The sequence below is a fragment of the Condylura cristata genome, unplaced genomic scaffold (genome assembly GCF_000260355.1).
Source record: "Condylura cristata isolate star-nosed mole 26May11 unplaced genomic scaffold, ConCri1.0 scaffold00010, whole genome shotgun sequence".
In the NCBI taxonomy this organism is placed as follows: Eukaryota; Metazoa; Chordata; class Mammalia; order Eulipotyphla; family Talpidae; genus Condylura; species Condylura cristata.
The window spans coordinates 40,012,744-40,039,006 of NW_004567111.1; the positions used below are offsets into that span (position 1 = coordinate 40,012,744).

General features: G+C 33.0%; 1 protein-coding gene across 3 annotated transcripts in view; it reads left to right on the forward strand.

Moving 5' to 3' along the window:
- CDK8 (cyclin-dependent kinase 8) overlaps positions 1-22,969 on the forward strand; it is an 86,722-nt gene extending 63,753 nt beyond the window's left edge. The window contains exons 5-13 of one of the 3 annotated variants that reach the window (XM_004680158.2): positions 3,187-3,244; positions 5,553-5,684; positions 12,018-12,161; positions 14,532-14,601; positions 15,392-15,464; positions 18,301-18,398; positions 19,073-19,151; positions 19,275-19,433; positions 21,655-22,969. In XM_004680158.2, the coding sequence (XP_004680215.1) occupies positions 3,187-3,244; positions 5,553-5,684; positions 12,018-12,161; positions 14,532-14,601; positions 15,392-15,464; positions 18,301-18,398; positions 19,073-19,151; positions 19,275-19,433; positions 21,655-21,780 (939 nt within the window). In that variant the 3' untranslated portion in view covers positions 21,781-22,969. The remainder of the gene's footprint in view (positions 1-3,186; positions 3,245-5,552; positions 5,685-12,017; positions 12,162-14,531; positions 14,602-15,391; positions 15,465-18,300; positions 18,399-19,072; positions 19,152-19,274; positions 19,434-21,654) is intronic. The other 2 variants (XM_004680159.2, XM_012723382.1) reach the window with 2 other exon arrangements.
- Positions 22,970-26,263: the final 3,294 nt, after the last annotated feature.

Genomic DNA, 26,263 nt, shown 5'->3' on the forward strand with positions numbered 1-26,263 from the left:
TGGTCCTACATTCTCCAATTGATAAATAGAAAAAAGAAATTAGCTTTCTTGGAGAATTGAGATATTGTTTCAGTGTCTCATTAAGTACTAAAAGTTAATTTGAGGCCCTCCCTGGTAGCGCAGTGGGTTAAAGCACAGCACTAAGAAGCTAAAGCCACTTCCGCGTGAGTTCAATTCCCGCTTGCCCCAGAGGCGATCCACATCGCGCGGCAGACCTCTTCTGACCCGCCTGCTGCTCCCCTCAGCAGTGTACTTAGTTAATCTGCCTGTTCTGCTCCCCACTCTGTCTCTAGTGAATCCTCTCACTGCCTCTGCAGCTCTGGCCTGTACCCCAGTTCTGTATGAATAAATAAATTTTTTAGAAAAAATTAATTTGAAATTTTTTGAAGTCAACAAAACAGAAACACTAGAATAATTCATGACACTAAAGCCTTTCTGCCTTTTTCTCTTGAGATTTTCATAAGATAATATTCACCAGAAAAATTTAGTGTTGACTATGTCTACTAAATCAGAATATTATGCCTTAGGATATACAAAATAGTACCATGGAAAATAGTGTGAAGAGGGGCCCATATTAATAATGTTATTAAATAAGATGTAGGACTTCTCTCTCTCTCTTTTTTTTTTTTTTAACTATGTAGCATGCCCAAATTGAATTTAAATTCTTTTGTTAGTAGAGGCAATGCTGGTAGTGGTTTCAGCCCCAAGAGCTGTTTTATTATTCAATAAACAGTTATTTAAAAAGTAATTTTTAATTATTGCTTGAACCATTAGTCCCAAAACCCATTAACTAAGCTAGACTTTGACAAAGAAACTGTTCATTCCCACAAGTGTTCAAACTAAAGTTTGGAACTTGAGCTATCCAGTAAACCTAGAAGAACAAGAGTTTTTCTCCCTTTGCATAGTAGCAGGCTTGTCGATACCACCCATCCCAGGGCTTCTCAGGTGTGGGCATTGCTGATAAATGGGTAAGAACACATCTTTTCCACTCCATCTAGTATAGAAGGAAAAGCGAAATGCCTGTGGGTACCTATGCTTTTACTACACATGATTGAGCACTCCAGTGCTAGGAAAAGTCCATTAAACACACACAAAATTGACCTATTTGGTATCTAGAGGAAGGTATAGGATGTGGTGGAAGAGTGATGGGTGGTGGAAGAGGGTTTCTCAATTTAATTGATGTTACTTTATGGTTTAAATTGTTTATATTCAGTGTTCATGTCTCTTGACATTAAAGGGAGGAAATCCGATTTTACCAAGTAGTTTAAAAGGGTTCTCTGGGGTGGCCCTCCCTGGTGGCGCGGCAGGTTAAAGTGCAGCACTAGGAATCAAAAGCCACTTCCACATGAGTTTGATCCCGACCTGCCAGGGAGCTGACCCACATGGCGCAGCAGACTTCTCCTGACATGCCTGCTGCTCCCCTCAGCAGTGTACTTCGTCGATCTGCCTGTTCTGCCCCCCTCTCTGTCTCTGGTAAATCCTCTCACCGCTCCTGCACCTCTGTATGCGCAAATAAATAAATCTTAAAAAAAAAAGGGGGGGGTTTATGGGGCAGAAATAATGGCACAGCTATGACATTGTTGGAAAGATGTGGCAGTAGCAGTGTGTAGTGGTGGAGGGTGTAACTGGAAAGGCTGCTGGGAACCAGCTGACAAATGGACTTTGGATCTTATTCATAGGCGATGAGGACCAATTTAAAATTAAAATAATAATTTTAGTAGTACTAATAAAACATAGCAAAATCTTGCAATTTTAAGAAGGTTCATTTATACTTCTGTCATTGTTTTGTTTTGTAGTCCTAACTCATAACACTTTTTTTATTGTACTTGTAATCACCTTGTGTTCTGCCATTTTCACCTAATCTCGTAATAATTTTACATGTTATTATGGAAAATTTTAAGCTAAGGAGTGATGTGATAAGTTTTGTCTTTTAGAGAGATTAACCATGGCAACAATACAAAATAGAGATTTCATGGGAAGAGTAGGGAATGTGTTCAGGAGATGTTTAGGAGGTTCTGCCTTGATAAAGAGTTTAGCATTAAAAAGTAGGCCTCCTCCTGATGCCCTAACATGAGTTGAGAACAACCTTTTCCCCCAGCCAAATAGAGATGCTGCCTCATGCTTCTTGAAAATCCCTCCTCTGGAATTTTTCTCTCTGAAATTTATGTGCTACCTTTTCACCAATATCCTTTATTTTTAATGGAATAAAATATAATTCTAATTTTTTTACTGGTTGATAAAATAACATACCGTAAGTTACTTTTTATTGGTAATAATGGGACTATTACTAAATCTGGTTAGGGAAGAAAAGATGACTCCTATAAACAACCTTCATTAAAATCTCTGATTTCATTTTAAGCTTGCTTTGATCAGTATTTCAAAGGCATCCTAGTCTACTTTCACTTCTGTTTATGAGACTGGTAGAATTAAAATCAGATCAAGTAGACAGCAGGTTAACCATAAATTTTAGGGATTATATCTTCTCTGTCTCTCTTCCTCTTCCTTTCTCTTTCTTATTCCTTCCTTTCTTTCTCCTTTTGTAGATGAGAGAGCCCTTACATAGTGGACACAATAATAGCAAATTTTAGATGACAGTTAATCCTGATTTTAGAAATATTAAACTTAACTAAAATACTACTTTTATAAAGTGTCAGTTTATTTTATTTAACAAAATCCTCAAGACTATTCAGGTCATAAAAACTTCCTATAACTTCAGTAACTCATTTAGAAAAGGCTGTATTGAATTGATATCTCTAATTTATTTGTTTGAACCCAGAACTAATACCTTGTTGTCTTTATAAACTCATTATCAAGTGGTTCCTTCCTGACAATTTATTACTTAGCATCAAATCATCTTTGATGATTCTTTTTCCTTTAAAGTTGCAGGACATTTTATGTAATTGGAAGAGTAAGAAGGACCCATATAACTTTCTACTAGATATTCCACAGCAATGAAACTTACTGATAAAACAAGGGGAAAAAGTACAGCCATATTTGGGCCTTTGTGAAATTTACACATTGCTTTGCATATGTCCATGTAAAGTTTCTTGGGTGACTTCCTGTGTTTGAGTTTAATTTTTGAGTAAATGAGGTTTTTTAAAGGTGGATTTGTGTTATATTGGCATATTGTCTATTTTTAAAAAGCACTACTGTCTACTGAAAAAAACCACTATTTTGTTTCCACAGAAACCTGCTAATATTTTAGTTATGGGTGAAGGTCCTGAGCGAGGAAGAGTAAAAATTGGTATGTTACATCTTTGATAAGTCACAGTGTAGCACTCATTTAAAAGTTGTAGGCAGCTTTATTACTTCTGACTTCTGCTGTAACATGTATATATTCATGTAGTTCCATATGATCATTTTTAAAAAGTATATATTAAAAGTAAAAATTGTTTTACCCTTGAGGGCTTGTAAGACAATCTTTAGAAACTGAAGTGTTCTAATTATAAAATATGCCATTCACATATCTTAGAAATCCCTCCCTGCCTTCATTAAAAAGAACCTATAGATGTGAGTGGGTTTTTTTTTTTTTCCATGTTAGAAACTGTATTACCTTAGTTAAAAGGGTATATAGCATACCAGTAATTATACCATCAGTTCTGTTCACCTGAGCCAGATCAGATCAAAACATATGCCTCAGTTAACTTCATCTGCATTAGAAATTACAAATTTTGAAAACCACTGAGGCCAAATAGGTACAGAACCTTAAGTTCTAACAAGCCTGTCTTATCGTGGGCCTTTGTCTGATGGGGAAAAAAAAAATTACCAAGCATTCTTTACCTTATGTGTTTTATAATAGCTCTACTTTCTTATCTGTCAGAACAGAAATTTACTCATACCTGGTCTGATAACCTACTAAAGATAAAACTAAATTTATCCTGTTTTTGTTTTTGTTTTTGTTTTTTTCATTGTCATTTCTAAGTTGTGTTTGTCCCATTTATTTAGTTTGTTCTGTGTGTGGGTAGAAAAACTAAACTATATTACTTGAAAGGTAACAGGATTGTGGGAATAGCAGTCAACAGTTTAGTAATTTCTGATTTTCAAATTTAATATGATTTAGAAGTATCAGCTTATTTGTACTACTTTACCAACAAAGAAAAACTTACAGTGTGCCTAACCCTTCCTTCCAACCCCCCTGTAAATCCTCTAAATCTCACTTTCTACTTCTAATGAAAACTCTGGAAATACTCTTAGCAAAGTTTATAACACCTCAGAGTACTACTCCTGGTGATTGGCTTCCTTTGAGAACCAGACCCAGTTAATACCCTAGTATCAACAAATGCCTGTTCAGTCCTTACATGTGCTTTTAAAGGATTCTGTTCAGTTTGGTGACAATCCATTTTGTTGGTATCAAAAGTCAAGTTTAAGTTCAAAGCACATGAAATATAAAAACACCTATCCAAACAATAGTTACAGATGTTTTTTTCTTTTGAGATTTTAAGGAAATTTATACATTAAAATCTACTTTGTATTTATACTTCAGTGTATATAATGCTGGCAGGGTTGGGGAATTCTAACAGCTTAAAGCAGTATATGTGAAAAGAAATACTGTTCTGTAAACCAGTATTAGTAATCTGACTCATGGTTTTAATTCTTTGCTGAATGTGTTTTCTTTTTTTTTAGCCTCCACAATTAAGTAGTTAAACTAGGACCTGCTTCATTTTTTAAAAAATGTATAAGAAGAGTAGAACTTAACAGTTGTTTGAAAGAATCTTGAAACTTTTGAATACCAATAATTATTAAAATTTTTGAATAGGTGATGTGATAGTGATTGTTCAGTGTACATTTGGCAAAAGGGTTACATAATGTCACTATTCTTAATATCAAAAGGAGTAGAGAGATAATAAAAACAGTTTTGCCTGTAAGAATATTGTGGTTTAGTCAGATAAACAACATGTCTGAATAACTACATTACATATTAAACCGTTATGCACTATATCTTACCACAGCTCCAGCACGAAGACAGGAGTTTATGACTTTTGTCTAATCATTAACTTGTTCTAATCTCAGTTTCCTCATTTGAGAAGAGAATGTGATTAAGTTATATTATCTTTAAAGTAATTTCCAGTTTAAAAACTATTGTGATTCTTTTAAAATTGTTAGTAAAAATTCAACCCAAATAAATGGGAAGAAGTAGTATTGTGAACATCCTGAATAGTCAGTTTCTAATTACACTAGTGACTAGGTGTATAGATGTAAATAATAGAAAACTTAAACCTATCAGTGCTTGTGCGCAGTAAAGTTGAAAAGAAATGCAACTTAACAACCTGTCCCCAGTGGTGATGACAGATGTGCAGAGGAATAGCGTATCCTTTGACCTTCGTTAACAGAGCCTACCAGTAGCCCATTTGAAGTGCCAAATGACAAGTTTGCAAAGAATGAGCATTTTAAGCTTTTTTTTTTATTTAGACTTCTGAAAGAGGTGAGATTGCTTTGTAGACTTTTTCTTCAGAATTCACATTTTTCATGTTTACTAAATAATGATATAACTAGTCGGTTAAACTTGTAAAAAAATCTACTTACTCAATGTTATTTTTATTCTATTTTCACAGCTGATATGGGCTTTGCCCGACTATTTAATTCACCTTTGAAGCCTTTAGCAGATTTGGATCCCGTAGTCGTAACATTCTGGTACCGAGCCCCAGAACTACTTCTTGGAGCAAGACATTATACCAAAGCTATTGGTGAGTAAATTAATTAAAATTTCATGACAATTCAAGTTACTTTTGTTGTGAAATATACATATTTCTTTGTATTTTTAAATCAAGTAATATAGATAACTATGAGTATGAGCAAAAACTAACATAAAATAACAATGCCTAAAGTTTTTTTTGTTTAATTTTTAAGTATATGGGTTTGTTCTAAGTATTCTAAGTGAAACATATTTTTAAAATAATTTTACTTGATAAGAGAAATAAAGTACAGCAAAATTTGTAAGTCATTGAACTTCAGGCATATGCTTCTTTCAAAACCAGAAGAAATACTAGCCTCTAAATGATCCTCTTAAAGTTAAAAAAAAAAAACATAAGGGATAAAGGTAGGGTTTAGAGCATTTTAATTCACTTTTTCGATATTAGATAATAATTGACTATCTTTTGACTATGAAGACCTAGGAAATTAGTTTTCTTATACATATCCACCTACCAGCCTCTCATCTTAAAAGCTGTATCAGTGCCTTTATCATTTTCTTTATTATTATTACTTGTCAGTGTTTAAAACATCTAATTTCTGTTTGCAAACCATAATTCCCACTCTTTATACTTAATTTATACCTTGTCATAGACTCAAAACTCAGCTGCTATAGTCCTTTTACCACAATTCTCCATTACCAATATCTTTACTCTTATTTTATTTGGTTGACTTTTATCATCAAATAGTATTTTTGTAGATGTTTTGCCTTTTTTCCCCCCGTTTATCATTTGCCTGTTTTCTTTACATGTACTATGTTCTCCAGGGTAGTATTAAACCCTCTTTTCTTTCTTTCTTTCTTTTTTTTTTTTTTTTGATAAGTCTATGCTGAAGTCTTTGAGGCTTTTTTTCTATTCTGGACTGCTTCCTTCCTATTTTCTTTTTAATATTATTATTATTATTTCTGGAGTAGAGCTATTTCTTTTAGGATTCTGTATTTCATTACTTATTTTGCTACCCTTTGGAAGGGTTTCTTAGATTAAATTTTCTAGTATTTGTCAAGTATACCTTTATCATACAAGGTTGATAAGGTTTTAAATTCTAGTTACAAAATACTTTTCCTTCAAACTTTGATGATGTTCCTTCATTGTCTTCTAGCATCACTGCTAATGACAAGTCACATGCTGGTGTTATTCTCGTTCATGGGTGGATTACCTGAGGCTTTTCAATTTTTTTTTTCTCTCTGGAAACAGTAGAATTTGAATTTGCATCCTAACATTTCCCAGTGATGTGCTGGCCAGTTGCTAGGAAGATTAAACCTGAAGTTTTTATCTGGAAAATTCTTCTGTACTAGACCTTTGAGTTCCTTCTCTTAGTTTTCTATTTCTCTTATCTAAACCGAGGATAGTCAGATACTGTACTTCTTGGATTGACCCTTCGTCTTTTTTGTTTCCCAAAACCTCTGATACTAATTTTTCATAACATTTCATATTACTCTATGAAAAGAAAAACTTCTCAAGGACCTGTAAGGATGTAAGTATGGTCCCTTTGAATCATTTGTAATTTGCTGTATTCCTGGAATAATTATTATCTGTTCTTCCTTTGTAGACACTATTTATTTATGTATCTTGGTTTCTCCCTTTCATGTCACAAGTGTTTTTCAACTATTTGTTGGTCCTTGAATATCTTTTTGTATATAAGAATCAGGTTATAAAAAGCTGATTGGGAACTTTGTATACCTACATCATGCGCTCATGGCAGTTTACTTCAGAGCGATCCTGCTAACTGCCATTAACTGGGAAAACCCTAAATGCCAGTACATAAAAATCCGCTCAGAGGGCTTTCGTATTCTTTAGGGGCATAATACATCAATTTTGGGCCCACGCTTTGTATAGCCGGAAACTTCCTGGAAGATCAGTTGTTGAAACTAAAGACTTTTTTTACCCCCAGTGGAATAACTTATTCTTTGCTTGCTTGTTTGTTTTTTTAATTCTCCCTATCAAACCATCCCTACTCAGATCCCATCTGTATCCCTCACTCTGTTTACCCTCAATGGGAAAGCTAAAGACTTTGTATCCAGCATTAACAGTTACAAAATCTTCTCATAGATGTGCCAACTGTGTCCCAGTCAACAATGAAACTGTGGAGTAGGACTTGCAGAGCCATTTTATCCTTCTATCATTTAGGAATGTTTTTATGTATCTCTGTCTAGAACAGGTCTTCATGTTACTATTCTCTTCATTAAGATGTTAATCAAAATAATACTACCTCTCTAAAGAGAACTTCCTTCATACTTCAGTCTAAAGTAACCTCTGCCCCTTCTCCATCACAGTTTCATCTTACTGTTTTGATAACACTGAGCAGTATCTAAAGCCCACTAAATTAGATAAACCTTGTCTAACTGTTCATCATTGTAGGTTAGTTCTTAGTTGGTACATTGTGAAAGCGCAATACTCTTTTGAATAATCTTGTTCCTGATGATCTCCTATTCATTTAGTTATTATGGATTTATACTTTTACCACTCTGCTGCCATTCTAATGTAAATTCAAGAGGGAAAAAGGAAATATCTGTAATCATTCCCCTTATTAACCTTGAATCCAGCTTGTCTTTTCTCAAAGAAAAAATTGATGTTCAGAAAACTTTGAGATAATATTTTAGTTTATAGAAAAATAAAGGTAGATAAAATTAAGCCAGTTAAAAATGGGGGTTCTCTGTGCTACCTATGACTTTTCTACAAATGTAAAATTATTCCAAAATAAAATGTCTCAAAAAGAAAGAAAAGTAAAAAAAGTAGAATTATTTAAGCTAGCTCTATTTTTAATACATACTTAATTATTTTTATCAGTATTCAAAATTTATTTAAGAAATACATACAGAGATATTTTGTTTCCACCTAGAAAAATGAGTTTTTAAAAGTGGTGTTTCTTTTATTGAGATATGTAGCAGAATATACAAATAAAGAATTAATTACCTAAATTTAACTGCTACTAAATGAAAACTTGAATCTTTGAATTGATTTAAGTAAAAAAAATATACTCTCACTTATGATTTTAGCTCATCATTTTTTTAATAAACGTATCTTATAACAAACATAAAGATTTGTATAGTTTGTTATTCACTAGGACATTGTACAGTTCAACAGTTTTAACACATTACTGTCAAAAAGCAGTTTGTATAGATTTCTTGTCCAAGTGACTTTGTAATTTAGAAGCCCTTCTTCATATTTTTCTCTCCTCCTTATCAACATCAAAGTTTTTCAGATAACTCTTAGATAAACGTCTTAAAATTTAAGAAAAACCAAAATGAATGTGAATTATGCATTTACCTTTAAGGGTTCTATGGTCTACTTGTGAGAACTATGAATATATCCATAAAATTATTTTTTGATCTTTGAGGAATAGCAGTAGTTACAACTAGCAAATTGAGTTATTGCCTTAGCTCTGTGTGTGTGCGTTTTAGCCTTTTTGAAAATCATCTCTTAGCTCCTATTCAACTCTAAAAATTCTCTATTATATAAAAACAACTTCCTCCAGAAGTAGGGAGATCACAGAGGGAACTGAACTAAGTACAAATGAAGGAAAACAAAGTCAGTGCCAATCCTTCATCACAGAGATCCCCACCTCCACTTTTCCCATGTACATCTGACTTAGCAAGAGCAGTCTTAGAGAACACTTGCTATAAAAACACTGGCTAAAAACAATATATAATGGAAGTAAAATAATAATTGCATTTTTGTCTGAGAAAAATCATACATAAACTACTTTTAATATATACTTTTAAAAACAGAAAGAAGTAGTAAAAACTGAAGTTTTTTTCCCTAGATTCCAGTCTCTCTCCACAATCCATTCCTCCCTTTTCTTATGTGATAGCTTACGGGGTCCTTATACTGCCCAAGAAATTGCCTACACCATAGTTAAAGCTACTTAAAGTTGTTGAACTTCCCTGTCAATATAATTGCAGTGTAAGTACTGATAGAAGAACTTTGTTGGTGGGCTCACATGTAATTTGCTGAATACTTGCATATATTTGTTTTAACAGCATTGTGTGGAAGGGTTAAATCTGCTGGTAGTGATTGATGGATTATATTAAAATGGAAGTCCACAATGAAGAGCAAAAGAACAAAAGGGAAAATCTAAACTCAACTATTGAAAATTGTTCCCACTCTCTTTTATAAACAGATTTTAGTGCTGTGGTCATTTACTCAGTTGTATAAAACTACAGCTGAATTATTAAAGCAAAAAGGAAAAATAATAGGCCAGTAAACATTGTACTTCTAAGGACAAAATTTAATTCAGTCTGGCTGTTTGGTGTTTTTGTTTATTAGACTTTATGGATAGCTGAAAGAAAGGTATCTCTCTTTAACTGAAAAGTGGTTCAGTTGTCAATAAAGCAGTCTTAAAAGTTTTACTAAAGTATGGACTTTTAAAGTTTGTCCTCAAACAACTGAAAGCATTGATTATGTAGCATTCTATGGAGTGGGAAATATATGTATAATAAAATAGAATAAGAATTTAGTCTTTTACTGAGATAGAAGCTTGCTTATTATTACATATATTGACTAAAACATTATTTAACAAATCTTCCTTCCACCCTGCTTTAAGTATATATAACATCCCAGTCATTACCTACTTCACCTGGTTAACTCAGTAGGCACACATAAACATCACAGGTTTTAAGAAGTGGATAGTATTTGACTTAGGCACATAGATGAGCAAGAAAGCTCTTATTCATGAACTTGGCAATCTGAAAATAAAAGGCAATATAGGAAAGAGACTTACTTACAAAAGTTTAGTAATTTGCTAAAATGACAGCAAAATCCCATCTTTCTTTCCATGTTTTATTTTCTTTAGAATTTTTCATAGCTAAGAAAAAGGATTGATATTTATAGCATTTTAAAAGATACTGTATCAACCTCTTCTAGACTGTTAAACAGACTCATCACCCTTTTTGTGATTCTACTTATATTTTGTCTGTCTTATTTGATTAAGATTACCAGTCATGTTTATGTGGAATACATATACAAAAAAAATGATAAGGAAATATTTTTTTTTCTGATTAAATTTCTGATGCTAAAAACAAAATACTTTGAAATATTTTGTAATGGGGCTTTTCCATTTGGTATTCTAATGTGGGGTAAAACTGATATGCACGCAGTATCACTTGCTTATAGTCAGGGTATAATTTTTAGCGAACAGATGATTAACTTGTTATTCAGATGTAAATTTAAAATTTGACATTAAATTAGGCATCTATACTATAGTTTTGAAATTTAGAAATTTTCAGTTATATGTTAATAAAATTTCCTCCTTCTCTATTTTAGTGAAAATTATCAATATACCTGAACAGTCAACTTTAATAAAATAGTGATTTTCATATGTTCTCCTATATAGTTTGTTTATAATTACTTAAAGTAATGTTTAGACAATTCATAAACCACTTGTTGAGTGTCCCTGTATGCATGCCATTGTACTTAATATAGAGAAGTTAACATTTGTTAAGAAGAAAAATATGAATCTTTCAACTTCAAATTTTAAATTGGCATACAGATCTTTCTACTAATAGTTCTGTTGGGCACAAATTGAATATGAATGAAGTTAGTCTGTATCTTAAAGTAAGTGGAGGGAATTTGTTGTGTGCTGAGAAATCCATTTGACTGGCTCTTACAAATAATTCTTAGGAATTTATAGTCTTCGTGTATCCATTTTAAAGGTAGTATTTTGTCCATATCTTGCTCTCATTAAATACTTGAAAAAAATTGACACTGCGATAATGTAAGGGAACACATTGAAAGGAAAATTGTACAGGTAGAAATGCTATTTTATTCGAATATTTTAGGTCAGGCATTATCTTTTTTTGTGGTCAGACTAGTACCTTACTACAACAGTTAAAAAATAATTCTTTTGCAAAGAATTATGTTAATTGTTTTTGGTAATATGCCCAATTTTAGAGATTGTTTTGGTTTTTGTTTGTTTATTCTTTGTTTGGTTTCATTTGTTTTTTTGTTCCCAGACTCCATATGTAGCTTCATTTGCATTTCACAGATAAAGTGATATCTGAGGCATTTAAAACTCATTAAAATTTCAGCTAATAAATTTGATTTAAACTTGGAATGAAGCTACTGTGTGAGATTAAAATACATGGAGTGAAAAAGTGTGGGGGGTGGAATTTATATTTATAAATAATATTTTGTGATAACTAATAATTACAATTGCTTAGGGATTAATATGATTTAGTAGGGAGAGAAAAAGAGGAAAAAAAAAAAAAAAACACTCCCCGCCAAGATAAAAATGCATTTTCTTTTGGAAAGAACCACTTTATTTTCCTCCTTTCTTTTTCTTTTTCCTTTTTTTTTTCTTTCTATTCTTTTTTTTTCCTTTTTGTTTTAAAGATATTTGGGCTATAGGGTGTATATTTGCAGAACTACTAACGTCAGAACCAATATTTCACTGTCGACAAGAGGACATCAAAACTAGTAATCCTTATCACCATGACCAGCTGGACAGAATATTCAATGTAATGGGATTTCCTGCAGGTACACATTATGTTTTCGTTTTTATTTTTAATTCACTGTTGTTTGAAATTAGATGTCTTCTTTAAAAGATATATACTTTTTAACAAATGAAAGCTACTCTTAATCTATTCTTTATATTTATGACTTGCATTAATCAAAGAGCCATAGAAATAGTTAAATTTATAGAGATCACATATTGGCATAAAGCATTTATGGGTTTTCTGAATTTGAGGATTGTCTTTTTGTTTCATTTTGTTTTGTTTTGTTTTTTGTTTCATTGCTTAATGTTTACAATGATAAAATATTTGCAGTGTCTGTATTAGAAAGGTACCTTTAGGTCTTACCATTGGAAATTATTAATAAATTCAGTGTTGCATATTATTGCCTGGCAGCTCATAAAAATAATACTGCTGTTACATGAATTTGAATACAAAATTTGGACATTGTTTCTAGTTAGGGCACTGTATAGTAATCACATATTGATTAATAGAATTTTTCCTCTGTAACCCTTGTCAATAAGAACACTCTCTAAAATGTGTTGCTAAAACATGCAAGATAAAGATGAAAGTCTGGGATTCTACAATGATCTTGCCACAGTGATTTGTATCAGGGAGAATGTTGATTAGGGGTCTCATCATGGGTGTTAGATCTCTCCAACTCTACATCCCAGTTTCTCATTATACCACAGAATGGTAGTTCCTTAGTCACCAAAAACTCTGCCCAAAAGTCCAAATAATAAAAATTTGCTTAAAATACCTACAAAATTTTGGCTAGTCATAGTACTTACTAGAAGTTAACTCTTATTAGGAATTTTTCTCAAGTGAGTAAAAATCAAAACTGATTTAGAAATATTTGGAAGTTATAATTTCACCTTTCATCTTAAGGGTATTAATGTTATCAGTGTATGTAGTATAACTACACAGATACCACCTTAATTCAAAATTGGTCAATTGTATGTTGTGATGGGAATTTCAGCTATTCAGTAGTTTATATTGTAGACCTGCCTTGTGCAACACAACTATGTTGAGTATAACACATTATTGATGTGATGTGACATGATTCTTTGCCCTGTTGGGGTTTACTTTGTGCTATTCTAAGTAGAATGCTTATAGGTGTGATTTGAGTTGTAGAGAATGACCTTATTTTGTTACATTTCTAAGGTTTCAGAAAAAGGAACCAGACTGGGAGAAGGGAATAGAAATAAGGAAGGCTTCTATATAAGTTGTTTTTTGATGTGTGGATAGTAGTTAAGGTTCCTTAGAAGGAACTTGCAAAGCAGACATCAGAGTTTAGATTTGATATATAAAGATTAAGAATCCATTATAAATCCTTGCAAATTAGTGACATGGTTTATGTTATATTTTAGAAAGATTACTGTGGCAGTGGTATATAAAAATTAAAGAGAAGTCACTTACGTCAAAGAAATTAGCTGCTTACCTACCACATTACTCTAGTGTGAAGTGATAATAATAAGGATGGAGAATAGACAACAAATTTAAAATATTTTATAGGACTGTGTAATTAAGAGAAATTGACAAAATTAGAGAAACTGGAGCAAAGTGATAGTTAAGCAGAGAATTCCATTTAGGAGTTTAAAATACACACTTTTTTTTTAGTGTACAATATATGGTTATCTGTGTAGGAGAGATAGCATTTGTTTTTACAAGTAAGCTGAAAGAAAAACTATGACCATATAAAATCTATAGGTGACATAAAGATACCTATTACAATACTGTAGATCTAGTAAACTCTTATCAAAGTCCATTGTCGTAATGGAGAAAGGATGCTGTTTTGCAAGTATTGCTTGCCAGCAAAACTTATCTGAAACTTTTTCTACCTTATTTATCTAGTAGCTATGATTGTTTTTGTTAATGTCATTGAAACTAGTCATATGACTGACTATTCTATTTCAAATAGTTATTAACTACTTTGATTACATTGATTACTGATATAAACAGTATACTTAATAAGGTGAAAGTAAGGAGGGCTATATAAAAGAAAATGCACCTTAAAACTACTTAGGAGAAAAGTACACATTCATTGTTGATGAGATTGGTTGCTGAATTAATGAAGAAATTTGGTGAGAAAGGCAGAAAAGTTTTAAAATAGAGCTATTTAATAATTTATTATTTATTTATCATTCTCTAGTTATTAAATTGAGATAACTTATAGTAAAATACATAGAAATAGATTGAGAAATCTAATGTTATAAAAAGGATGGGGAATTGTGTTTATAGTACAGGATAGTGTTTACTATAGCTGATCATTTAAAGTCTGCTTTCATGGAGGTAAAAAGCATAGGATAATGTAATGAAAATTGAGGTAACCTTTATTAAAATTCTTAAAAGTAAGAACCTAGATGACATAAAACTTTATCAATATATTCCACAGATAAAGACTGGGAAGATATTAAAAAGATGCCTGAACATTCAACATTAATGAAAGATTTTAGAAGAAATACGTAAGTTGGAAAGAAAATTGATCCTTTTTTTATTTTTGCTTTTTCAGACTACTTAGTAAAAGACTGAATATTCACATTATAGAGTACTAAGTATAAAATTTTTCTAATAAAAATTTTCTTTACTCAGATACCTTACATTATAATGGTCTTAATTTCTTAAGATGTTTAGATTATAACATAAAGAATATAAATGTCTAACTTTACCCACTGAATTATGAAAAAGACCAGTTTATTTTTGTCCATATTTGATGCTTCTAGAAGCTAGACATCAGTGGAAAGTAGTTAAACCATAGTAGTAGCATTTAGCAAACCTTTCTGAAGATAACTACTTTCCTATCCACCTAGGTTCTGCAAAAATGTTAAGCAAGTTTTATAGAGAGGGAATATTATACTTACTTACAATTCAAGATCAGGTGACTGGGAAAAGGCCATTTTTTTTAGACCTATAGTAATATATTTTTAAATTTTAAGCCTACTGGTTAGATTCAGGATAATTACTGAGATAAACAGTCATATGAAAAAGAACTACATAGTATCTGTTGTTATTCATAAAGTTACCTTGTTTTTAATCATGGCTAAAGTAAATATTAAATGAAATATAAAAAAGTGAATATTAAATGACACATAAAATTGACTTAAATCTGTGCTTTTTGTGCTGATTATATACTCTTTTCAACATGTAGTCTGAGGCTAAATGATTAAATGATAAAAGTTTCTTTTGGAAAAAGTTTAGTCCTTGTAAAATTAACCTCAAATCTAATATAGATATTTCATAGTATTTTTCTTTCAGGTATACCAACTGCAGCCTTATCAAGTATATGGAAAAACACAAAGTTAAACCAGATAGTAAAGCATTCCACTTGGTAAGCCTTAGAGAACAGTTCTATGAATGCATTCCCCTCCTTTCATACTGATTTTAACTCAACCCCAGGTTTATTTGGGTCAATTTACAGTGTTACTCAGCACTTTGAAAGCCTTTCAGTAGTAAATGCAAAGATGGTGTACCTACTAGTAAGGACGTCAAAGTATTCGTTTTTCCAAACTCTTAACATGATTTGACTGACTAATGTTTGGTTGCATTAGGTTTTCTAATTACTATTCAATATATTTTGAGTATCATCTCAGTACCATCATCACTCAAATTCTAAAGAATAGATTTCCTTTGCAGTTTATTTCTTGCCTTTTACCAGGTTGGTGAGAGCCTTGTTAAATCACATTTATTAGTTTTTATTAAACCAATTAAAAATTTAAAACTTTCAGAGAAGAAAAAAAAGGGAAGAACCCCACTGTTCAGAAATAATTTCTATAGGTTTTGTATTTCACTTCTCTGAAATATTGTTTAGAAAATTTTAGACCCCCAAGATAACCTCTTGTAAACTTGAATTTTGAATTCTTTCAATGATGGCATGCATTATTTGCTGTTTCTGAAAGAGTATGAGAGATAGAGTATCCATCAGTAGATACTTGAAAAACGATTTTCTTAGAAGGTAAATTAATCCATGTACTATGAAGGCAATTTGTAATAAGATTATATTTGAATATTGCTAACTTAAAATTGTTTACAATAAATTTTCCACTTTTATACCATAATATGTTTTCCTATAAAGTTATATAATATATAAAGAGGGAATTTGGAGAAGCAGGTTGTATTTTGCTTGCCTTCAGATCCTTTCAATCCTTTATTTCCAGTATTTTTATTTTATCAAATGAGTTTTTTAAATGAGAATATTTTTACTGGACTGGATTAAAATTTACTATATACTAGGCCACTTGCAAACATGTCTTCCTTCCTTCCTTTCCTTTCCTTTCCTTCCTCTTCTATTTATTTTTAAATCATGTGATACATATTTCATGTCAACACTTTAAAAAGCAGTATTTAATATTCAAGTAATGATTTATTACAATATACTTAAAACAGGATCCAAATTAGAAGGTAAATTAGATTCATCAACATTATGAACTTACTTATTCTAACAAAACAATGATAGCAGTGTAGATCAAAAGTCAATTTTTGAGAACAATTCGAAAATGTACCTCAACAAAGTGCGGTAGGTGTTCAATAGATTGTGGTAGAAGAGGATGGATGGCTTTGTGGTGTGTGAAGTGTGACAATACACATTTAAAGACAAATGGAACTGTATCTCTAAAGCATAGTCAGTGTTGTAAATCGTTACTGCAAATAAAAAATTATATTTTGTGTTTGTCAAAAAAAAATCACAATTTAGTAAAATTACCCTTCCTCCTAATGCATTGCTACTCAGTATAATTTGTAGTGACTTTCACTGCCATCACCACTGAAAGTCTAGAAAATAAATTTTCTTTGTAGTTTATTTACTTGCCTTTACCCAAGTGACCTATCTTGGGTGGTCTCATCTGAAAGCTTTATTATAATTCCAGTAAAACTGTTGAGTATTTTATATAGCAAATCCATACTTTTCCTTTCAACTCTGAAAATAAAGGATGCTTCAACTGAAAGATCATTAAAATTAAATTTAAATCTCATTAACCCTATATTTTTAAATATTTTATGTCCTTCTATCTTCTAATTCTGTAATCTCCCATTAAGTCCCAATGTGTCTGTTCGTTTCTTGCTTTTCAAAATTTGGTCCTAGTCTAGCAGTATTAGAATCACTTAGGAACTTACTGGAACTGTAGATTCTTGTGTTCCTGCCCAGGAATACCAGTCAGAAGTCAGAAGCTCTGGTAATGAAACCTGGCAGTCTGTTTTAAAACATGCTCTTGAGCTGATTCTGATGTATTCTAAAGCCTGAAAATCATTGCATTAGCGCAAAGATTATAAACTAAGAGGCCACTATTTAGATAATTTCTTAATTCATGTGTAAAATTAAATACTGTGATTTTTGAGAATTTAGCATCTTATTTACCCAAAAAGAACTGAATTTTCATAGAAATGTGACTTTTCTAATAGCTATCATTTATATAGTACTTTCTTTGTGCTAGACATACATTTCTTTGTATATATTCATTTATTCCTAAAAACAAGCCTGTGTTAATAGATAACATTTTTAATATCTGTTTGATAAATAGGGTTACAGATAGATTAAGTGACTTAGCCAGATTCAGTGCTCAACTAATGTCAGAATTTGAACCCCAGTGTTGTCCTTCCAGAGTCTTCATTCATAATTGCTTAAGTACTTTACAAGTTCTTTATCAGTTACCCTATTTCTTCAGATTAGTACAACACTGTGTGAGAGAAATTTCTCTTATTATCTGTGTTGACTTACAGGGTAGTCACTAGCCACATGTGACTGAAATTCTAGAAATATACTTGATGTGATTGAGAAAGTGTTTTTTTAATTTAACTTGTTTAAGGTAATATGAACTTAGTCATAACCACTTGTGGCTAGTATAATTTGACCTTAATAGAAAAATGATAAATATAAGAATTTTAATCCTATTCTAGATTAGACAGAGCAGTTTATATAATGTGCAGAAATGATCATTGGTTTAGAGTAAGAAGATTTATTATAGGAAAACCGAGATCATGAATATTAGAATTACTAAAATGTGAATTTCTACATTAAATTTAATAATTTGGGATATTTTTGTTAATTTGGGGGAATGAAATACCCTACAGATTGTGATAGTAATCATCAAAAGACATGTATCTCCCACATCTATACCAGAGAATAATTATGAGAAATAACATAGTAATGTGTTTATGATTTTTGATTTCAGCTTCAGAAGTTGCTTACTATGGACCCAATAAAGCGAATTACCTCAGAACAGGCTATGCAGGATCCCTACTTCTTAGAAGACCCACTTCCTACATCAGAGTAAGTCATCAGTTGATGAGCTCACCAACATGACAGAAATTGGGGGCGGCTTGCTTTCTTCCAGTTGTCCATTCCTTTTACATGGAGGCCCAGGGAAATTCTTAAGGCAAATCCAGAATTAGCTTTTATACCCCAAGTGCTATTTAGGCTTTCTACTCTTGCTTTATGAAACACTATTAGCATTAGTTTCAGCATTAATCAGAGACTCACTCAAGGTTGATTATGCATGTAATAGATCAGTCATACTCGCTGAGATTGCTCAATTATGGTATTGTGCTCCAGTTTAAATCCCATTCTCAATTTTTTTTTCCCTATACCATCTTTTATTTTAAATCTAATAAGGAGCAGTAAAAATGTGACATTGCAACTGGAATTAATATTACTGGTTTTCTATCTTTGGTAGTAAAAAATGCTAGGATAAAAGAAGAAAGTTGAGTTATGCAAAGCTGATTATTGATTATTTTTATGCAATTGAAAGTAAGTCCTCAGATGGCTTGCTGTAATGTTACTGGTTAGAAGAAATGACTCATTCTGTCACAGTTGCATGAAAGGTATTATATTACAAATATGAGACAAAGTCCATCTTGAAAGATTAAAATGAAGCCCAGGTAAGTAGGGCATGTGTAAAATTGATGGTATACCAGAAATTGTTTTTCTTTTTTTCTTGTGATCAGTGTTTTTGCTGGTTGTCAAATCCCTTACCCAAAACGAGAATTTTTAACGGAAGAAGAACCCGATGACAAAGGAGACAAAGTAAGTATTAAAGTATAGTTGGCAGCACCTTGTTTAACTCAGTGCTACCATAACATTTTCTGGTTTGTTTCAATTTTGTTCTCCTTCTGAGTTGAACTTTATTTTTCTGTTTAACCAATTGAGAAGAACCAGCAGCAGCAACAGGGCAATAACCATACTAATGGAACTGGTCACCCAGGGAATCAAGATAGCAGTCACACACAGGGACCCCCGTTGAAAAAAGTGAGAGTTGTTCCTCCTACCACTACCTCAGGTGGACTAATCATGACCTCAGACTATCAGGTATTTCAAGTTTATTTTGTATTTATCTGCCATGCCATTTCCATGTGGGTTTGTAAAAATCAGAAAATAAAATTTAATTAATAAAATATTGACCATTATGTATCTGGAGAATGCATTGATATGAAGTGTTATCAGCATGGAAAAGTGTTGACAATGGCCTGGGCGGGGATGATTAGACTTTTGATATAGACAAATTTGGAATGATCAGATTTAAATTATGCCATTTATTAACTATGTTGCCTTAGGTAAATAATATGACATATTCTAACATTAGTTTTTATGTGTAAAATGAAACTAGGAAAGCCTAACTTGGCGATTGTCGTGGGAATAGACATGATATATTTTAGCATGGAGCTTATAGTATGAACACAAAAAATGGTTTCTGTTGTTTTGAAACAACATTTAAGAGCACAGGCTTTCAAATCCCTGCCCAACAGTTGACTTCTAGGTAACCTTGAGTGAGTGGTTCAACTATGCTCAGTTTACTCATTTAGTAGACAACAGACAATAGTGTGATATTATAGGAAGGATTACATAAGATAATGTAGCCGACGGCTCAGTGCCTAGCCTCACATAAACACTTTTACCATGTTTATTAGCATTATCATCATTAAAATTTTTGGTAACATTCATGGTACAGTTTATAAAGGCTGTGGGTGGTGAGTGGTGGTTATAAGAAGGAGGTAATTGAATGTTTACCATGTGCCAGCTATTACTCAAGTATGAAATATGTATTATTTCCTTTCATTGTTATAACGTGAGATGCTGTCATTGTCATTTCAGAAAGCTGAAGCTCATAGGGGTCAAATAACTTTGACACATTTACTCAGTTAACCAGTGGTGGACACGGGCCTCAGACTCAGATCTGACTGCAAAGACTGCTCCTTTGCCTACCTCTGGATTTTGTCAAGAGACATTTTCAGTTCTTTTGCTGAAAGACCCATTTGAAAATTGTAATATTATTTTCCCAGTCATTTACATCATATTTTACAACTAAGTTAGGTTTCAGTGTGGGAAAAATACTGAAAACTTGACTATTTACAACTTTTTACCTACTTAAAAAGCAAAAGAAATCTTATTAAACTTTTATTTCCAGACACTGCTGCTGTGCTTCAGAAATCAGGTGTTAGCTATGCTTTGGTTAAGAAAAGGTTCAGTTCCCCCAATCTTGGAAATCATTGTCTGCCTGAGTAATAATTCCCCTCAGTAAGCAAGTAGAAGAAGTCAGATGTCTTTGGGGTTTGATGTTTGCTCCAACATCATTTCCTTCCCATTTGCATGGGAAGAGTATGTCTTTGTTGGATCAAGAATGTGTTTGCACACTAAGGCGATGCATCCTTAGAATGAAGAACAGCCATACTCTATAGCTTTTGCTACTAAAACCAAAAAAAAAATTGTCTTTTTGTTTGTTGATGTTTTTATTTTGGTTGGTTTTATGGGTGATTTTTTTCAGATTATTTCTGCAGTTTCATGTATCTTTTTTTTTTTTTTTCAAAAATGTTACTTTTGTAGGATTGGCCGAATTTGTAATCTACAATTATTAAATATGTTTCAAAAGCAGAAAGTAATGAGTTGTAAATTTTTTATTGTCTCTGTCATAATACAACAGATCAAAATTAGAGGACTCACCTCTATCAGTGTTCTTTCCCTTTGCCTTATTTTTAGAATTGGAAATACCATTCTTCTTACATTTCAATAAACATTTTACTTTTGTATGTAACTTGTAGCAGGAAATAAGTTTCATTAGTCTGAAGGGCATAAAAATATTTTAATGCCAAAGAAAATATTTCATTGGTACCTTTTCTTGACATGCTCATTTTTATTTAGTCACAATGTGTGTTAGGGAGAATTCTATTAAAGAAATTAGCATGTGAATTTGCTTTGAATTTCCAAAGGTATACATCACTTTATGTATAAACCCTCAAGCAAATTATTCAATATCAAGTAGACAACACAAAACAGAATAAAAGGGGTTACTGCTATAGGAATAAGAGTTGGCTTACTAGTATTTACTAGTAGTATTTTGGACCTTAAAGAAAAGTTAATGTTAATAGAGTTGGAGGTTTTGTCACTTTAATTCTAAAGCTAGTGCATAGCATAAGACATTTACATTTGTACTACCCTGAAATGACGCTTGAAGCGCACCTCAGCTGTTTTGCATTGGGATACAGCCAACTCAGAAACACCTGAATCACATTTCTCCCTCCATCTCCTTTTCCAGCGTTCCAATCCACATGCTGCCTATCCCAACCCTGGACCAAGCACATCACAGCCACAGAGCAGCATGGGATACTCAACTACCTCCCAGCAGCCTCCGCAGTACTCACATCAAACACACCGGTACTGAGCTGCGTTGGAATATTGTCAATGCACTGTTGTTCATGCTTCAGGACTGACTGTGCAGCTCTCTGAAGGAACCTGGTATGGGCCATGAGAATGTACTGTACAACCACATATTCACAGTGTCCAGTAACCAAGTTCCATCACTTTTCACAGATTGGGGTAGTGGCTTCCAAGTTGTACTTATTTTGGAGTTAGACTTGAAAAGAAAGTGCTAGCACAGTTTGTGTTGTGGATTTGCTACTTCCATAGTTTACTTGACATGGTTCAGACTGACCAATGCATTTTTTTCAGTGACAGTCTGTAGCAGTTGAAGCTGTGAAATGTGCTAGGGGCAAGCATTTGTCTTTGTATGTGGTGATTCTTTCAGTGTAACAACATTATCTGACCAATAGTACACACACACACACACACACATGCACGCACACACGCACGCACACACGCACACAAGTTTAACTGGTACTTGAAACATACAGTATATATTAACTCATCAAAATAACCAAGCCTCAAAATGAGATTATTTTGGTACACCTTTCATTTTAGTGTCTTATCAGTGAATTACTCATTTTCTACATTAATCAGTGTTTTTTGACCAAGTATATTGGTGGGTTTTTTTCAAAGTACAAAAGCCACATGGTTTTTCCAGAAAGGTTTCAAAACTCCCAAAGATTAATTTCCAACTTAGATGTTTGTTTTTATTTTCAATCTATGACTTGACTGGTATTAAAGCTGCTATTTGATAGTAAATAAGTATGTTGTCATTGATATAAACCTGTTTGGTTCAGCAAACAAACTAAAATGATTGTCATAGACAGTGTTTTATTTTTCCTGTTGGTGTTGCTGATTTGTGAGCATGCTTTAAGATGAAAAAAGCATGAATGATAAATTCCTTAAAAAGGTGCGGCATCCAATTCAGATATTTTGTCTTGATTTTAAAGCTGGTTGGTGTAGTGCTATTAAAATTTTGTTCAGTTAATTTTCTTTTTTAAAACTCGTTCGCACGTTGTTTAGGGTGCCCTTACTTCAGCAAAGGAGAAGGAGTAGGAGAGCCTTAGAATTTTTGAGGAAAAAAAAAACTATAACATACAATGTACTGTATCAAACTATTTTACATGAATGACACAAGTATTCTGAATTTAAAAAAATTGAACATTGTTAAAAACAAGGTGTTACGTAATAAATTTATTTTTCATAAATCAAAATGGAGTCAGCTGTATTTTATGTGCACAGATGTTTTATTTTAAGATGTACTTTAACAAGTGACCTCTAAATAAATCTCCAGTTCTCATAAATAATATGTATATATTGTGTCTCCATAATGAATTAGAATAAATGACTTATAATTTAAATACAGAGTTCTTTCTGTTACACTTAGTACTACAATATATAAGATATGAAATACAGGCACCTTTCTGATTGAAAGAAATTACAATAAGCCTCCCTTTTCCAGAATAATGTCTAATTTTGTATTGTACTGAGAACCCTTTGATTATTTTATCCAAAATAATTATTTTCCTCCTGTTTTCAGCATAAAATACAGAAGATTTAAAAAACAAAGTTTTCTCTTAAAATTCCATTCATATAAAAAATCCTAAAAATATTATATTTGATATATGTCATATGTGTTAAAACTGAGGAATTTCAGTACTTTTAGGATTACTCATTACTGTAAGGATGATGTTAGGAGCTGAATTTGTGTTTGCATGGTTACGTCTCCCCATTCCATATTGTAGAGATGTGATGATTGAGCTCATCTCCTCAAACCCTTAGGAGCTCCCCTTTTGTAACAAAATGAGTCAAAGCCTTCCAAGTTTGACTTTTGTCAATTTTACCCTTTACTATGTCACTCTGTATTTTAATTTTTCTCCTTGTCTTTTATGCAGTATTTTTCAAATTTGGGGATATGAGAGTCATCTAGAGTTTTCTGTTTTTTTCTCTAGTCCCAGAAGTTGATTTGGTAGGCTTGAGATAGAATATGAAATCTTCATTTTTAACAAGTGTTTGTGCTGTTGTCTGAGGAATGCTGGTTAAGAAAAATACCGACAGCCTAGTCTAAAAATTGAGCAAATAGTAGCAGTTAAATGGCTTAGAGAGGGGGCTGCTCTGTTGACAGCTACTCTCTCTTCATGCATGATTTTCATCAAACAAAGATCATTGTAGCACATTTCACTCTAAATGCTGGAAAACTCTTAAGGCTTAGTTCTCAGATTTCTTTATCAACACCCACTCATCTTCTGCGTGATACCTATTTCATTTTAAACATGTTGAGGACCATAAATTTTAAGGAAGCATCCTATTTTTTCCCTGAACTCCTGACTCAGAGATTTCACTGCATCCCTAAACAAATAACAGGCAGTCATTGTCTAGCTATATAATAATGCTATCATGTCTACCCCATTGCCCCGACCTTTTTTTTTTTAAAAGATTTATTTATTTATTCATACAGAATGGGGTACAGGCCAGAGATTCGGAGGGTGAGAGGGTTCACCAGGGACAGAATGGGGAGCAGATCAACAGAGTACACTGCTGAGGGGAGCAGCGGGCGGGTCAGGAGAGGTCTGCCACGCCATGTGGTCACCTCCTGGGCAGGCGGGAATCGAACTCATGGGGTAGTGGCTTAAACGTCTTAGTGCAGTGCTTTAACCCATGGCGCCGCCAGAGAGGGCCACCCCGACCTTTTTTTTTCTTCTTCTGCATAATCACCTGTCACCTGACCTGTTGTATATGGAGGACTATGTTCTTTACTCATGGAGTGGAAGCTCCTTAAAAGGAGTCCTGTGCCGTCTTAGACCTTACCTTTTCATGACTTGCTTCTTAGCCAGCGATTCTTTGATTTGTCTGTGTTATCTGAGTTCTTCCTCTATTTCTAGACAGTAGATCTAAAACTGGACTCTGGGCTCCACTGCATCACCTCTCCTTACAAACTTAACCATTCTAGTGACTAGGAATGCAGCCTTTCACTTTTTGAGGCAACAAGAAACCTTGACTTCACCATCTTACATACATTCTATATCCAATTCTAGCAACTTCCCCTTTAAAATGTATTTCCAATCTAACTGCCCTCACAGCCTTTTCTGCCCACCCCCCACCACACCAAGCACACTCATCTCTTTCAAATACTTACAATAACTTCCTGACTGCTTCCCACCTGCCCTGCTGCCACTCATGCCATTCAGTAGTCTGTCTTCCCCACAACAGTGAACAGGTAGTGATCATGGTTATGAAGAAAAAAAATACCTAGGAAAAACAGATAAATTGTGACCTCAAGGAAGGGGGTGGTATTTAACTAGACCTAAATGAACTGAGAGTTAAACTGGCAAAACCTAGGGCACAGGAATTCCAAGCAGAAGGCACAGCCAGGAAACTAGGAACAGTGATCACTGCCTGGCATTTTCACACAGGTATATATTTTTTTTCTCTATGCATTTGTTTATTCTTTGCCTTCCCCATTAAGGCAGGGACTCTGTAGTCCTCTTGAAGAATAAGAGCATTGTTCTTGCTCTTAATCTTTCAATTGCTTCCTATAACACTTAGAATAAAGTCAGAATTTCTCAACATTACCTAGAGTATTTCATCGTTAGCTCTTCACCATTCTCATTTCCTACCACTCTCACCATTGCCAACTACTCCAGTGACCTTAGCCTCTCCTCATCCTTGAAAATGTCAAGCACTTTCCTGTCTCAAGGCAATTTCCTCGCCTTGCCTTCTGCCTGGAATTCCTGTGCCCTAGGTCTTGCCAGTCTTACTCTCAGTTCATTTAGGTCTAGTCAAATCCACCAGCCTCCCCTGTGGTCATAATTTATCTGCTTTTCCAACTTTGTTTTTTTCTTCTGAACAATGATCACTGTCTAGTATTTTTATACATACATATTTGTGTGTGTGTCTGCTTATTGTCTGTCTTTTCCTATGAGTTCAGGAACTTTGTTCCCCTCACCATTACATTCCTCATCACTTAGGACAGTGTTTGTTTATATATATATAGCAACTTAAAAGAGAACTGAACTGAAATAATCACCATCTATATTTCCTAGTATTTGTGTGCTATAGTCATTTCTGAAACTGTTCTGCATGCATACCTGTTCAATTTTAAGATTTTCACATTTATACTAAAGTGAACCCCAAAAGCATCTGATTGAAAAGGAAGAAATAGAATTGTATTAACATAATTGTCTATGTAGGAAACGCTAAAGAACCTACAAAAAAAGCTATTTGAGTCCCCTCAGTGAGTTGTAGGATATAAAGTAGATATACAAAACCGATAATTTCACTATACTAGTATTAAATAATGAGAAATTGATAAAAATGTAATTTCATATTTAATAGCACAATAAAAGTATGGAATATGTAGACACAAATAAAATAGGTGCAATATATATTTGCTGAAATCTACAGGAATATTGATGAAAAAAGTCAAAAATACTGAGTAAGTGGAGGAATGCCATTTTCAAGAATTAGAAGACTTATTATTAAAATGTCAATTCTCAAGCTGA